Source organism: Lampris incognitus, chromosome 10 (assembly GCF_029633865.1).
Source record: "Lampris incognitus isolate fLamInc1 chromosome 10, fLamInc1.hap2, whole genome shotgun sequence".
Lineage (NCBI taxonomy): Eukaryota > Metazoa > Chordata > Actinopteri > Lampriformes > Lampridae > Lampris > Lampris incognitus.
This window is the reverse complement of record NC_079220.1, coordinates 46,861,631-46,877,256: the sequence shown is the minus strand read 5'-3', so window position 1 is coordinate 46,877,256 and position 15,626 is coordinate 46,861,631. Positions and strand designations below refer to the sequence as shown.

Below are 15,626 nucleotides of genomic sequence, written 5' to 3'. Positions count from 1 at the left end.
CAACTCCAAGTGCTTCGGCGGACGTGAAAGGGAACTCAGCAGCACTCCAGTGGCCTGCAAAGCCTCCAGATCTCAAGCCAGTTGAGCACCTTTGGGGTGAGGAGGGATGGACCTGAGGCTGACGAGTCTGCAGGCAGTGTGCTACCAAGTCAGTGCTGACCGAAATCCCTAAGGAATATTTCCAGCACCCTTTTGAATCCATGCTGTGAAGAATTTAGGCTTGTCTAAAGGCAAAAGAGGGTCCTACGAGAGAGAGAGAGCGAGAGGGGGATGTTGCATTTATTTATGAGTGTGCATGTATGGATTTGTTTGTGTTTTTGTGACTGTATGTCTTTCTATCCACGTCCACATCGCCATTGGCATCCTGTTCATACCAACAACGCTTCAGCCACTAAGTCAGCAGCTGTCGAGACCACTCGTGTCCAATAAAACCCAGCCTAATGAAGACACCTGGGAGTCAGTCGTGGCTGTGAATGAGTCGCCCCATCAGCTATATGGAGTGTGTGTTTTATATATAAAATGTGTGTGTGGATGTGTGTGTATGATGTGTCTACTGCAGTAGTGCAGTAGTTAGAGGGCATATGCATGCTAGCTTCCCGCCTGCTTTTCTTTTTTTTAAATTCTTTTCCCGATCCCCCCCCCTTTTTTCACCCCAATTGTATCCGGCCAATTACCCCACCTTTCCAAGGGGTCCCGGTCGCTGCTCCACCCCGTCTGCCGAGTTGGGGAGGGCTGCAGACCACCACATGCCTCCTCCCATACATGTGGAGTCGCCAGCTGATTTTTTTCACCTGACAGTGAGGAGTTTCGCCAAGGGGACTTAGTGCGTGGGAGGATCGCGCTATTCCCCCCCCCTTCCGAACAGGCGCACCGACCGACCACAGGGGGCGCTAGTGCAGCGACCGGGACACATACCCACATCCGGCTTCCCACCCACAGACACGACCAATTGTGTCTGTAGGGATTCGAACTAGCGATCCCCGTGTTGGTAGGCAACTACTCAGACGCTACCCAGATGCCCCCCCCCCTGCTTACAGATTGTTGCCGCTGGCTAGCCCTTGTGGTGAACGAGGAAGGAGCCCAGTGTGTAAGCCCCCCCCCCCCTCCCCAGTATAGCCTCTCTTTTGCCAAGACCCCCGCCAGGCCTCCTCGTGGCCACACACAGAAACTGGGCACCTGGCGGCCTCAGGCTTAGTAGGGACTCTTGGCGCTGCAGTGGTCCCCAGAGACTGTTCAAGCCCAACCACTGCCCCACGGCCTTGTGGGAAGTCTATTGAGACAAAGGCAGGGGAGCACACCCCGACAGAGAGGCACCGTGTTGGGCGGAACACATTAGGCGGTTCTTCGACAGTCTGGCGTTTCCAGCAGCCTCCTGCAGCCATGATGGGTGACTGGTTGTCCAGGGTATAAGCCCTGGCCACCAGGACCAACCTGTCATGGCAAACACAGTGCTACTGAGGACTGTGCACCCCCTGTGGCACTCCAAAAAACCTCCTTGCATACGGTCTCCACCTCTGACCATGGTGAACAATATCTGGCTGGATGCCTCAAGAACGTCTGCCATGTCAAGTCCTGTATGGATGGCTTCATCTGGGCCGCAGGCGGTCAGAAGAGGCGATACAAAGACCAGCTAAAAGCATCGTTGAAGAAGAGTTGTATCGACCCCTTGAGACTGGAGCAAGCTGCCATCAACCGGTCCAACTGGCGGGAGATCTGCCACAGAGCTGGAAATGGAGAGGAATGTGGAAAAAAAACAACAACAGAAAAGACGAAGGACACACACACACACACACACACACACACACAGCCATGCCTGCCCCCACTAACTCGGGCTTTATCTGCCCAATGTGCAATACAACTTGTGGCTCAAGAATTCGACTCTACAGTCATCAAAGAACACACCGTTAATGAGGAGGGATGTCATCATCGCACTCGATGGATGACCAGCAAGCAGGCAATTAATTATGTGTGTGTGTGTGTGTGTGTGTGTGTGTGTGTGTGTGTGTGTGTGTGTGTGTGTGTGTGTGTGTGTGCATAGGCATGCAATAATGTCACTGCTACGATCAAGTCCTCATTTAACCCCAACACTGCAACGGAGTTATTAGAGCTGCCCTCGTCCACAAAGGCTTTCTAAAGCACAGAAAAGGCAAATGTTCACTAACAATGTTGAAGCTGCCCACTGCACAAAGAATATAAAGCAGTGTGCTGCAGTGCTCCCTAACCAGCCGCCTATGAAGCGGGACAGAATGCCACCAAAAAGAAGTGCTGACCCTGGAGGACAGGCGTTATGTGAAAAAGCTCTTGACTCAGGCGCATTTGATCAGCTCATCTCCCTCTGACCTCTCTCATGCCAGGTGACTGAGATGATACGAGGGAGGACAAAGATATGAGAGGCCGCATAGGCCACAATTCCCCGCTACACTCACACACTATCCAACTCTCTCAGTTTGGTAGTGTGAGAGAATCTGTAGCTGAGAATTATAGACTGCACGGCCTCTCACACTATCACACACACACACACACACACACACACATACACACACATGCTGTTTACACAGAATCTGGGACAGAGTTAGTCATAGAGTTGGACAGTGAGGCTTAGCTAGAACAGACAGATTGGAGTCTAGGTGGTGTGAGGGTGCAGCATGTCTTTAGCAGCTTGACGAGATCATGCATTGGATGCTGGATAGGAGACTGTGTGTGTGTGTGTGTGTGTGTGTGTGTGTGTGTGTGTGTGTGTGTGTGTGTGTGTGTGTGTGTGTGTGTGCGCATCAGCTAGCACAGCTCTGAGGACTGTCTTATCCCACCTGACACCGTGGCCCGGGAGGATAGTGTCACAAGCTGGATTTCTTTTAAAGTTTTATTCTGAGAATTTCAAAGTTGCAGATGACAAAAAAAAGAAATCTGCCAGAATATCAAAAATCAACTCTTATAAATCACAGGGGAAAAAAGTTTTGCATCCGCCTGAGGTGAAAGACTGACGCGTCAGTGAAAAGCTTAAAGTTATAAGCCTGGAGACTGTCATCTTTTGTTTGGCTTAATGGGACCGTGTTCCTGGTGTAAGGCCCGCGGCTGACTGGACTCGCTAGCCCCCTGGCTAACGGGTCGCACCCTTTAGATGACTGGTGGTGCGGGGAACCCAGGTTCAATTCCCGGCTGCCTCGTGATGAATGTAGCGAGAGTCCAGGGGGCAGCCGGGGAATCGAACCTGGGTTCCCCGCACCACGGGTCCGACCCGTTAGCCAAGGGGCTAGCGAGTCTAGCCAGCCGTGGTCCTTAGACTGGTAATATGACCGCAGTGTTTGAACAAGTCACATGCCAGAGATCCGTTTAAAATAAGGTAGTGTGGGACCACCAGCACCTACCGAACAAGACAGCATGGCTGAACCTAAGAGCGTGGACTTGTCAACGACGACACCTTCCTTTCTTCTCGAAACTGGCTGCCTCCTTCCTTTTCTGCTGTGCTGAAGATGTACAGTGTTATGTGCCGTCTCGTTTGTCCATCCGTGATGTGCACATTAGGTTGTTCTCCAGATTATCACTGACCAGTTGGGTAAGTGTGTGGGAGATGAGTGGGTACCAGTAGGATGGACATGCTGCGGCTTGCTGGGGAGGGTTGTGGGTGAGTGGCTGAGCCAAGCACAAAACAAACCACACCAACTCACACATTTCAAACTAGGACTGTGGTATTTTGATTTGTTTTGTTGTATTTTTTTCTGGAGCAATTTCAATAAACACTTCAAATATGCTTGCTGCGTGGCATCGGGGTAGCGTAGTGGTCTGCTCCGTTGCCTACCAAAACGGGGATCGCCGGTTCGAATCCCCATCTTTCCTCCGGCTTGGTCGGGCGTCCCTACAGACACAATTGACCGTGTCGGCGGGTGGGAAGCCGGATGTGCGTATGTGTCCTGGTCACTGCACTAGCGCCTCCTCTGGTCGGTCGGGGCGCCTGTTCGGGGGGGGGGGCGCGCTACGTCCCCCTGGCGAAACTCCTCACTGTCGGGTGAAAAGAAGCGGCTGGCGACTCCACATGTATCGGAGGAGGCATGTGATAGTCTGCAACCCTCCCGGATCGGCAGAGGGGGTGGGACAGCGACCGGGACGGCTCGGAAGAGTGGGGTAATTTGCCGGGTACAATTGGGGAGCTAAAGGGGGAAAAGCCACACAAAAAAGCTTGCCAAACCATATCTCCCTAATCCTTAATCGATACCTGTTCGTGGATGATATCCGATGTTTCTTTGTTTTATCAACTTCATAATGTTGTCATGTCCCGTCGAGACAAATTCCTTGCGTGTGTGTGTGTGTGTGTGTGTGTGTGTGTGTGTGTGTGTGTGTGTGTGTGTAAACTTGGCTGCAAGTAAGACGGCACTTTAACGTAAGTGTGACCAGCAGCTTCCTTCTGTGACCAACAGGTGCAGAACATCAGCCAGTCCATGGAGGTGCTGGACCTCCGGACGTACAGGGATCTGCAGTACGTGAGGAACACCGAGAGCCTGATGAAGGCGGTGGATGGAAAGCTGAAGACCGCTTCTGACAATCCACGCAGTCTGAACGCAAAAGGCTTTCAGGTAGCCCCTCTTTCTCGCGCCGGGACGCGGAGGAGAGAGTGCGCGTGCGCGCGTGCTGTAATGTCAAATGAGCGCCTATGTCGCTGTGAACAACACATTTTGCCAGACTTCATGCACTGCAATCTCCCTTCCTCTTCACAGGCCATAAAGCCCTCCACGACTCTCAGCAGAGTCCCGTATAAACACAGGTACCGACCCTCAGTCTCCGAGTCTCGGTCTCGGAGTCAGTGAATCATGCACGAGAGGCCATTTAAGCAAATGCACGTGCGCCTGAATTATTTAAAACCTCACGGCCTCGAGGAAGAGTGGTTTTTATATCCGTTTTTGTCCTGCGTCCTTCCCTCTCTCCTCCTCCTTCACCTCCTCCTCCACCTCCTATCCTCTTGCTGGATATAGTAGTTAACATGCGGCCGGCCGCTCCAGGTTAACAGACACACACGCAGTCAGTTACCTCCGCCTTATCTCTCTGGCTCGGCCGCCATCACCGGCGGGACTTTTTTGTCTTTTTGTCAGCAAGCTGTCTCGTCTGGCCCCCTCCTCCCCCCTCCCCCCTCCCCCGTTTCCCACAGCCTCTCAGCTGTTAGATGGACCATAAAATAGTTTGATTAAAAGATGCTTTGATAAATGCTCAGTGTGCTTTACGGCTCGGACGCCGGGGCTTGAACACACGCACACGGATGGGAACAAACAGCCCCGTTTTGCTCACGGGGCGTTTTAATGAAGTCATTTCCTTGGGCGGTAATGAAGAAGTTTGAATAAAATTAGCCCCGTTCATCAATAAAGCAGCGAGACGACTGAAATTGGCGTTAAGTTATGCCTTCGTTTCGCAGCCCGTTCCTGAATGTAAATCCCGCAATGCAATAAACAGATGGGGGGGGGGGCGCAAGTCTAAAAACGTGGATCTGACTGGTGTGGGATGGCTGATGATGAATGCATGCGACCCAGAGCCCCTGATAGCAGAGTGTGGGAGATTAACGAGAACGAATGCCCGCCGCTCCGAGGAGGAAAACTGGGATTTATGATGTAGTGCCGCGGGGTTGAGAGCTGCTCCATCACCAGATTTACGATAAACCCTAACAAGGAAGAAACAGCCCCTCTTGTGGCGGCTGCGCTTTATTGATACACCCGCCGCTCCTCGCTTTCATTGATACGCCTTCCGACAGTGGGCAGCCTGGCTCCCCTGCTGCTCCCTGGCATCCCGCTGGACGCCGTGTCTGTCTGTCCGCTTCCAAACACAAACTATACGACTGCATGTGTGCAGGAGCAGGACTCGAACGGCTTCACTTTGAAACAGCTGCATCACATTACAGTATGGGTGGGCCCCTAGCTTTGGCAGCATCAGTGCCGTAACACCGTGCACCCTATAGACGCAGGAGCGACGCAAATCCGGTGCAAAATCCAGACTGTAAGCGGTGACAGTTTTCACATCACAGCAGCACTCCCTGATCTGCAGTGTTGAAGCACAGCTAACGGACGCCATGACGGGGTTTGTGTAATGAGCTCGACATCTCGGAATCGGTGAATCTGACTTGTTTGAATGTTTACGCTGGGAAACGTACTCATGTTTAAAGCTTGTGTGAGACATGGGGACGAAACAGTCGATACATTTTCTTTTACATTTTCTTCGGATTTATTGTGGCTTTCATATGTTACTGTAGATAAGAGGGGATGGCGCCTTGTAAAAATGGTAATATCAGATCGCGACACTCCGAAGCAACGCACCCGGGGCGTCCGGGTAGCGTGGCGGTCTATTCCGTTGCCTACCAACACGGGGATCGGCGGTTCGAATCCCCGTGTTGCCTCCGGCTTGGTCGGGTGTCCCTACGGACACGATTGGCCGTGTCTGCGGGTGAGAAGCCGGAATTGGGTATGTGTCCTGCATGGTCGCTGCACTATAGCGCCTCCTCTGGTCGGCCGGGGCGCCTGTTGGGGGGGCTGTGGGGAAAAGCGTGATCCTCCCACGCGCTACGTCCCCCTGGCGAAACTCCTCACTGTCAGGTGAAAAGAAGCGGCTGGCGACTCAACATGTATCGGAGGAGGCATGTGGTAGTCTGCAGCCCTCCCGGATCGACAGAGGGGGTGGAGCAGCGACCGAGACGGCTCGGAAGAGTGGGGTAATTTGCCGGATACAATTGGGGGGAAAAGGGGGGGTTCCAAAAAAAAGGCAATGCACCCTATATGCATTGCCTTTGTGCACTGCCTGTTGACACTTATGTCCTATCGAACTTGAACCTAGTTTTTTTATACTTACTTGCGTTGCCGCCTCCTGACTTGATCCTTGCTTGTGTTGTATTGACTCTCAGAAGTAAGTCGCTGTCGATAAAAGCGTCTGCTCAGTGAAGCTGTAACACTGTGATTGTCGTCGCAACATTGTACCATTATGTCATGACATTTGAAAAATTACAAAATGTATCAGATTCGCACAAAAAAAGCAAAAAAACAAAAAACATTGTAACAATGAATCGGGAGGAACCTGCCGATTCCCAGCCCAAGTTATGTCATAATTAGGTGTATGAGAGCGGGGTGGATGAATCAGCGCCCACATTCACTGGGGTGGATTTCCCCAGTGAGCGATGAGGCCTGAACCGGACGCAACAATTGGAGAATGGAAAGCTGCTGTTGTACCAGAAATCCCTGATATTGACAAGCATGCCCTGCCTCCATCTCCTGTGTCATCTCCAGCCTCCCAGCCTTTAAGCCCTTTGATCCCCTTTGCGCTTTCATGTGTCTTTCTCTGGGTACGTCAGGAGTTGAAAGACAAGGTGACCCAGCTGCTCCCCCTGCTGCCGGTGCTTGAGCAGTACAAGACCGACGCCTTGATGATCCTACGTCTTCGAGAAGAGGTGAGGAACCTGTCGCTGGTGCTGATGGCCATCCAGGAGGAGATGGGGGCGTATGACTATGAGGAGCTCCGCCACAGGGTGCTGCTGCTGGAGACCAGGCTCCACTCTTGCATGCAGAAACTCGGTAAGTGAGCGAAGTGAGGATGTAACATAAGATGAGATGAGATGTGCTTTATTAATCCCGTGGGGAAATGCATCCTCTGCATTTAACCCATGCCAACACACACACACTGGAAACAGTGGGCAGCCGTGTAGCTAGGAGCAGTGGGCAGCCGTGTAGCTAGGAGCAGTGGGCAGCCGTGTAGCTAGGAGCAGTGGGCAGCCGTGTAGCTAGGAGCAGTGGGCAGCCGTGTAGCTAGGAGCAGTGGGCAGCCGTCCTGCAGTGCCCGGGGACCAACTCCAGTTCTTCCTGCCATGCCTCGGTCAGGGGCACAGACAGGAGTATTAACCCTAACATGCATGTCCTTTGATGGTGGGAGGAAACCTACGCAGACACATGGAGAACATGCACACTCCACCCGGCAAGGACCTGGGACGGACGGCCTGGGGTTCAAACCCAGGACCTTCTTGCTGTGAGGCAACAGTGCTACCCACTGGGCCACGGTGCCGCCCTATGTGTGTGTGTCGGTGTGTTATTGTGTCCGTGCTCTTGCCCTTTGCTGTAGGAATTTTTTAATTTGAAGTTTGTAATAACCCTTTTCAGAAGCTCCCACAACATTTACAGCTTGGACACCACCACGCGGGCCCCAATTTATGATAAAATCGTAACAATGACTCATAGAGGAAACGTGGTTTGAATGCAGGTGCTTAATTGTCAACATTCAAACGGTTATACTCTGCTCTCTGCTTGAATTAGCTGCATATATTAAGCCAAATTGCCTCGGAGAGGTTGAATAAATGATCTAATTTTCACGTAATGTGTTATCCTGCGTGTATAACCTGATGACTCAACGCAAAAAAAGACTGCAGTTTGAGTGTAGCCCTTGGGCGGCTATGTATATGGATTGCTATGTGTTTCTCAGTATTAAATGAAACTTCTTTACAAAGAGAAATAATTAAGCTGTCAATACTATCTCAGAACCGCCCTGCTAATACTTGGTACTGTACTGGCTGTGGTTTAACATTTGTGTGTGCACATAGTGTTGCCGCACATACAGTGCATTTTTATGTCTCTGTTGGGCTATAGACGTATTCACACAGCGGATGTCTGTCTCTGTGTCCTCTTACAATCCATTTGTCCTCCAGGCTGTGGGAAGCTTACCGGCGTCAGTAATCCCATCACAGTGCGCGCATCCGGGTCAAGGTTCGGCTCCTGGATGACTGATACCATGATCCCCAGCTCAGACAACCGAGTAAGTCTTATTCCTTTTCTGTGCTGACCCCTAAACCATTCACCCCCCCCCCCCATATAATCTCAACACACACTTCATAGTGTTATGTGAAACTTGTGGCGGTGATAAAAAGAGGCAGAATTCCGTCAACCTGGGGCGTCCGGGTGGCGTGGCAGTCTACTCCGTTGCCTACCAACACGGGGATCGCCGGTTCGAATCCCCATGTTACCTCCGGCTTGGTCGAGCATCTCTTCAGACACAATTTGCCGTGTCTGCAGGTGGGAAATCAGATGTGAGTATGTGTCCTGGTTGCTGCACTAGTGCCTCCTCTGGCCGGTGGTGGTGGTGTCTGTTTAGGGGGAGGGGGAACTGGGGGGATTAGCGTGATCCTCCCACGCGCTACGTCCCCCTGGCGAAACTCCTCACTGTCAGGTGAAAAGAAGCGGCTGGCGACTCCACATGTATGGGAGGAGGCATGTGGTAGTCTGCAGCCCTCCCCGGGTCGACAGAGGAGGTGGAGCAGCGACCGGAACGGCTCGGAAGAGTGGGGTAATTGGCCAAGTACAATTGGGGAGAAAAGGGGGGGGGGGTTAAAAAGTAAAAAGAATTCTGTCAATCTGCTCCTCGGTACCCAAGTTCCGCCCCCCCCCCCTCCCTGCGATGCGGTCGTGGTGTTTCAGAGACTGATTGACTATTTTGCTGGGGCAAGACTGCGAGCTCTGGAGGAGGACAGATAGTCAAAAAGAAAGGAATGATACGATCAGTGATGGATAGCGCGCCTCTCCCGTCGCCCCGTCTCCTCCTGCCACCGCCATACTCCAGCTGATGAATCACTTCATCGTCAGAGAGGAAACAAATGAGTTGTTCGGGCTAAAGTTTCCCAAATCATGAGGGTAATTACCGGGAGTGCCGGCATGCCGAAAACACCCCGGACCCAGAGGCGGGAGCAGCAGCAGCAGCAGCAAGCGGTACCCCAGTGGCTAGAGGTGTTTGGAAATAACATTAGGGTCTCCCACACGAGAAGGCGCACCTTATGGAGGAGGGAGGAGAGGAATGGGGAGGAGCAAGGGGAGAAGAGAGGTGCGGGTGACAGGAGTACTGTCCATCAGGAGTACTGTCCATCTCTAAATTGAGCGGCGGGAAGGGATGAGATTTTCAGAGGAGCAATGAAGATGGCCTTTCTCAGCTTCATCCCCATTCATAGTTCGCACACACGAAATGGATGCTGCTGACAGGAAAGGTCAATTTCTTTGATCGAATGTCCGGATCTCTGTGTTTAATCAACTCGCTTGCTGAGATCTCATTAGTCTTTTGATCGATCACCGATAGCATTGATAGCCAGATATAACATTGACGCCCATATCTATCATAGTGATTACATTCCGGTTGGGGGAAATGTCATTGACCCTGGGGAGCGTGACATGGAACAGACTGGAGAAAGAGAGCTTGGTCTAAATGTCGTAGACCCCCCCCCCCTCCTTATCCCTGTCCCTCTGCTCGGCTCTGGAGACTCCTTTAGCAGGCAGGTGGGGGAACAATACCAAAGCTCCGTATTCCTCCTTTCTCCATAATTCAGCCGCTGTTCCTCATCCGCCTCCTTTCGCACCCCCCACTGAGAACTGAAAACAAGTGTATTCTCTCTATCTGTAGAGGGGGGGGTGAAGATGCAGGGAGGTGAGAGAGGAGGGGATGGAGGGAGGAAAGGGGTAGACAACAAATACGACTAAATTTGTCCGAATGCATTAGAGGACAAAATAAACTATCTAAGCTAAATGCAACTTGATTGAATCAATTAAAAGCTCAACCAGGTTTGAGGGGATGAAGGGGGAGGGGGAGGAGCAATCAGAGAGGAGCCGTGGCTGTCAGTGGGGCCGTTCCAAAGAGCGCACTTGAGGGGAAAGGGAGGGAGCTGCTAAACGGATTGATTTTATGTAAGTGTGGAGTGGAAAGGACAGGGGTGCACAGGCAGCGGTTGACTGCAAAGCACAGGCAACATCTTCCCTCCCACGGGCAGCCGGATCAATAGCAATGCCCGCGCATGCGCATTCGGCACAGACACACACACAAAGGCAGGCACGCTTCACATCGACTCTGTCCACACTTCCCTACTGACATCGCCACGAGTTGTAATGAAACACGGGTCCCATTGCCGCTCCTCTCCGCCTGCTCTTATGAAAGAGCTTTGCCAGATTTTCACACATTATCTCTGCTCTAAGCGCTCCATCGCCTCTCCTTTTCTCTCTTCCGTTTGTTCTCCGCCCTTCACCCCCTCCCCTCTTCCATTTCTGCAGGTGTGGTCCATGGATGGTTATTTCAAGGGCCGGCGTGTCTTGGAGTACCGCACCATGAGCGACTTCATGAAGGGTCAGAACTTTGTGCAGCACCAGCTGCCCCACCCGTGGGCAGGCACGGGCCACGTGGTCTACAATGGCTCGCTGTACTACAACAAGTACCAGAGCAACATCATCATCAAGTACCACTTCCGCTCCCGCAGCGTGCTGGTGCAGCGCAGCCTGAGCGGCGCCGGTTACAACAACACCTTCCCCTACTCCTGGGGCGGCTCCTCCGACATCGACCTCATGGCGGACGAGAACGGCCTGTGGGCCGTCTACACCACCATCCCCAACGCCGGCAACATCGTCATCAGCCGCCTGGAACCTCAGAGCCTGGAGGTGCTCCAGACGTGGGACACCGGCTTCCCCAAGCGGAGTGCAGGAGAGTCCTTCATGATCTGCGGCACGCTGTACGTCACCAACTCCCACCTGGCGGGCGCCAAGATTTACTTCGCCTATTACACCAACACGTCCAGCTACGAGTACACGGACATCCCCTTTCATAACCAGTACTCCCATATCTCCATGATGGACTACAACCCCCGGGAGAGGGTCCTCTACACCTGGAACAATGGACACCAGGTGCTCTACAACGTCACACTTTTCCAGGTCATTAAGACTACTGGGGACTGAGGGTCGCCCGACCGCCACACTCAGATAACGCTGTGATCATTGTTGGGGGAAGGGTGGAGGGAGGGGCAAGAAGACGGGGTTGGAAAAGTTATGGGATAAAGGACATGGAGAGTGGGTTGGGGGGGGGGTTGACAGAAGTATGGACTTTTTTAAAAAAAAAGAAAAAAAGTGACATCTTCATAGAGTGCTATTATTCACATTCTGAGAAAAAAAGAAACACACACACCCCGACAGCGATGTCGGTAAAGATATATGAGGACTGAACGCTTCTCTCTTTCTTTCTTTCTGTGATGAGTAAGCATGGTTCTTTTTATTTGTGATGAGAAATAAAAATCGACCTTTACCATTTATGACTGTCTTTCATTGATTCTTTTGTGTGTTGTGGACCATCTGTTGGCTTTTTCTGGTGGGCTGAGGAACAAGAAAAGGTTTCTTAGCTGTTGTTTAAATTGGCCTTCAACTATCAAACCCACGACTACCAACCAACGAGCGACTGCGCTGCTCCATCTAGAGCACAGCATATAGCATCTGGTAGACTGGTAGCGTTTTGAAAATGAAACTGGGCTTCTGCGCAATGAGATGAAATCCTACTTATAAATCACCGGGGTGACATGTATGACGTGTCAGTCAAAATGTTCAACTAGGTGGGCGTCCGCGTAACATAGCGGTCTATTCCGTTGCCTACCAACACGGGGATCACCGGTTCGAATCCCCGTGTTACCTCCGGCTTGGTCGGGCGTTCCTACAGACACAAATGGCCGCGTCTGAGGGTGGGTATGTGTCCTGGTTGCTGCACTAGCGCCTCCTCTGGTCAATCGGGGCGCCTGTTCGTGGGGGGACTGGGGGGAATAGCGTGAGACTCCCACGCACTACGTCCCCCTGGCGAAACTCCTCACTGTCAGGTTAAAAGAAGTGGCTGGCGATTCCACATGTATGGGAGGAGGTATGTGGTGGTCTGCAGCCCTCCCCGGCTCAGCAGAGGGGGTGGAGCAGCGACCGGGACGGCTCAGAAGAGTGGGGTCACTGACAAGTACAATTAGGGAGAAAAAGGGGGGAACAATATTCCGCTAGATGCCCAAATATTGGAGAACTTGTGCTGTTTCAGCAAAACATGATGTCATATTGTGGCAGGATGAGGAAAAACACAGGAGACGAAGGCGAGTTTGAACTTTATTCCTCAGCTCCAAAACCAAACTGAAGCAGGAACAACCCTGCACCGGAGAGCCCGGCAACGTAAACCACGCCCCCAGCTCACCGCCCTGCTGGGTGAGAGGCATAGCCCCTAGTGTCCGCCACAATATAACATTTATATAACCGGTTATTTTCTTGCGCGGTGCGGGATTCGATACGAGGTGTACTGCACCACAAGGCGACATCATTAACCGCTCGGCTAAAGGGTCGGATCCATCAGCTAGGGACTAATGTGTGTTATCAGTAGTTTACAGTCGTCACCCTCTCCCGGAAGCGCGCCCTCGCGCTTTTGTTATTCCCGCGCTCCGAAGAGACTTCTGAGGATCTGCACACTTCCGAATCCCACCGCTGCCACCAATGTAACCGAGGGTTTGTAGATGTCGCCTATACCGTATGAAACTATAAAATAACAAATACGGAGGTTCCACTTTCACACGAAGACCACTTTATTTGGATTCTTCCCCCAACAGAACTCAACAGCAACAACACTGCGTACAGCACTTCCGCTCTCTCTTCAGCCTTCAAAATAAGAGCTCAAGGCATATACTGTGGCAACAGCTTATAACAGGAACTTAAAATCACTAACAGGCAAGTCCAGAAAAATAGGTTACATTTATAAAATATAGTAGACAACTTTTCACTTAACTCAAAACTATCAATTTTGAAAGCATCCAAGATCAAACAAAATCGCTTTTTATCTTCAAAGTGATTCAACTATACTATTATTATTGCAGTAACACAATCTCAACATTATTATAGGTATAATAACTGAATAACGACAAAGCCGTAACCAGGGCTCTTTCAAGCCATACACCGCAGCTTAACACTGTAGAGCCGAAGTAACGGAGAAGACCGTAGGTTCACACTTTAGCCGTGTAGGCAACTTTCTTTAATCCACGGTAAATCAGCGAGACAAACAAAACCCACAGCTCGACTGAGCGGAGGTGGCAAGAAAAACCAGAAAACTGGCTGGACAACCATAACTTAACCCTGCGTTAACCTGCCAGGGCAACCATGACTTAACCCTTAGTTCCTGGGTTGAATTCTGTCCCCAATACGTGTCCACCACATGAGCCCCCCCAGAATTCGCCCTAGTAATCGAAGTCAGGCAGGCGCGGGTGGACGATAGGCCGTCCGCGGCGGCTCCGGATAACAGGGGCCGGAGTGTCTGTGGGAGGCATTGACGCGGGCCTGTGGAGGTCGGCCTGAGGAGCAGAAGAGGCAGCTCGGGCCTCCACGGGGGGAGGAGGCGGAGCCGGGGGACGACCGCGACGAGGAGGTTGGGCTAACTCCAACGGCTGCGTCAAGTCCAGGTGTGCGGGTTTAACTCGGTCCACTGAAACATGCTCGGCCGTGCCCCCAAAATCCACCACCAGGTGCTTAGTTCCCCGTTCCAGGACGCGGAAGGGGCCGTCATAAGGGGGTTGCAGAGGGGGGCGGTGTGCGTCGTGACGGATGAACACGTAGTCCGCTGACTGCAGACCTGGGGGCACCTGGGACACCGGAGCGCCGTGTTGGGCGGTAGGGACGGGTGTGAAAGCTCTGACCCCGTCCAGCAAGGAGGCTCGTTGGTCCACAGCTGACCAGGGACGCGTTGCATTGGGCATGAAATCGCCTGGGACTCGCAGCGGCGTGCCGTACACCAGCTCCGCAGAGGAGGCTTGTAGGTCTTCCTTTGGGGCGGTCCGCAGGCCCAGCATGACCCATGGGAGCTTGTCAACCCAGTTGCAGTCCTTGAGAGTAGCCCGAAGCGCAGCCTTCATGGACCGGTGGAAGCGCTCACATAGGCCGTTCGCCTGAGGGTGGTAGGCGGTAGTGCGATGAAGCTTGACGCCCAGAGCCTCACCCACAGCATTCCATAGCTCTGAGGTAAACTGTGGCCCACGGTCAGATGAAAGGTCGGAAGGCGTACCGAAACGTGAGACCCACGACCCAATAAAAGCCCGGGCCACATCAGCAGACGTCGTGGATGCCAGGGGAACAGCTTCAGGCCAGCGCGTAGTCCTGTCCACCACAGTGAAGAGGTAGGTGAACCCATGGGAGGGGGGTAGGGGACCAACCAGGTCGACGTGGACATGGTCAAATCGTCTCTCCGGCACTGCGAAGCGTTCCAGGGGCGCCTTAATGTGGCGGTGTATCTTAGCCCGCTGACAGGCAACACACGAGTCGGCCCACGCTTTCACGTCTCTCTTAAGTCCCTCCCACACAAACTTAGCAGAGGTCAGGCGCACGGATGGCTTACCGCCTGGATGAGAGAGGCCGTGCACAGCTTCAAATACGGGGCGTCTCCAGCTGTGCGGGACGATGGGCCTGGGCTGTCCTGTGGAGACGTCACACAGGAGGGTGACACCTGTGTCGCTGAAAGGAACGTCCTGCAGGCGGAGCCCCGTGTCGGAGGCCCGGAGACGGAGGATGCTCGGGTCCGTGGCCTGGTCCGCAGCCATCTGTGCATAGTCAAGGCCTAGGTGGACCGCTCCAATCACTGCCCTAGACAGGCAGTCAGCTACCTGGTTAGACTTACCAGCGACGTGCTGGATGTCGGTAGTGAATTCCGAAATGTAGGAGAGTTGTCGCTGCTGGCAAGCGGACCATGGCTCGGCCGTCTTGGACATGGCAAACGTGAGGGGCTTGTGGTCCACATACGCAGTAAACTCGCGGCCCTCTAGCAGGAAACGGAAATGCCGGACGGCGAGCCAGAGACCGAGGAGTTCCCTGTCAAAAGTACTA

The 15,626-nt window shown here is 52.8% G+C and overlaps 1 protein-coding gene across 1 annotated transcript in view; it reads left to right on the top strand.

Moving 5' to 3' along the window:
- The window catches only part of olfm2a (olfactomedin 2a), a 32,175-nt gene extending 20,247 nt beyond the window's left edge, over window positions 1-11,928 (top strand). The window contains 4 exon segments of the mRNA XM_056288054.1: window positions 4,413-4,568; window positions 7,316-7,535; window positions 8,657-8,763; window positions 11,034-11,928. Coding sequence (XP_056144029.1) covers window positions 4,413-4,568; window positions 7,316-7,535; window positions 8,657-8,763; window positions 11,034-11,708 — 1,158 coding nt within the window. The 3' untranslated portion in view covers window positions 11,709-11,928.
- The last annotated feature ends 3,698 nt before the right edge of the window (window positions 11,929-15,626 follow it).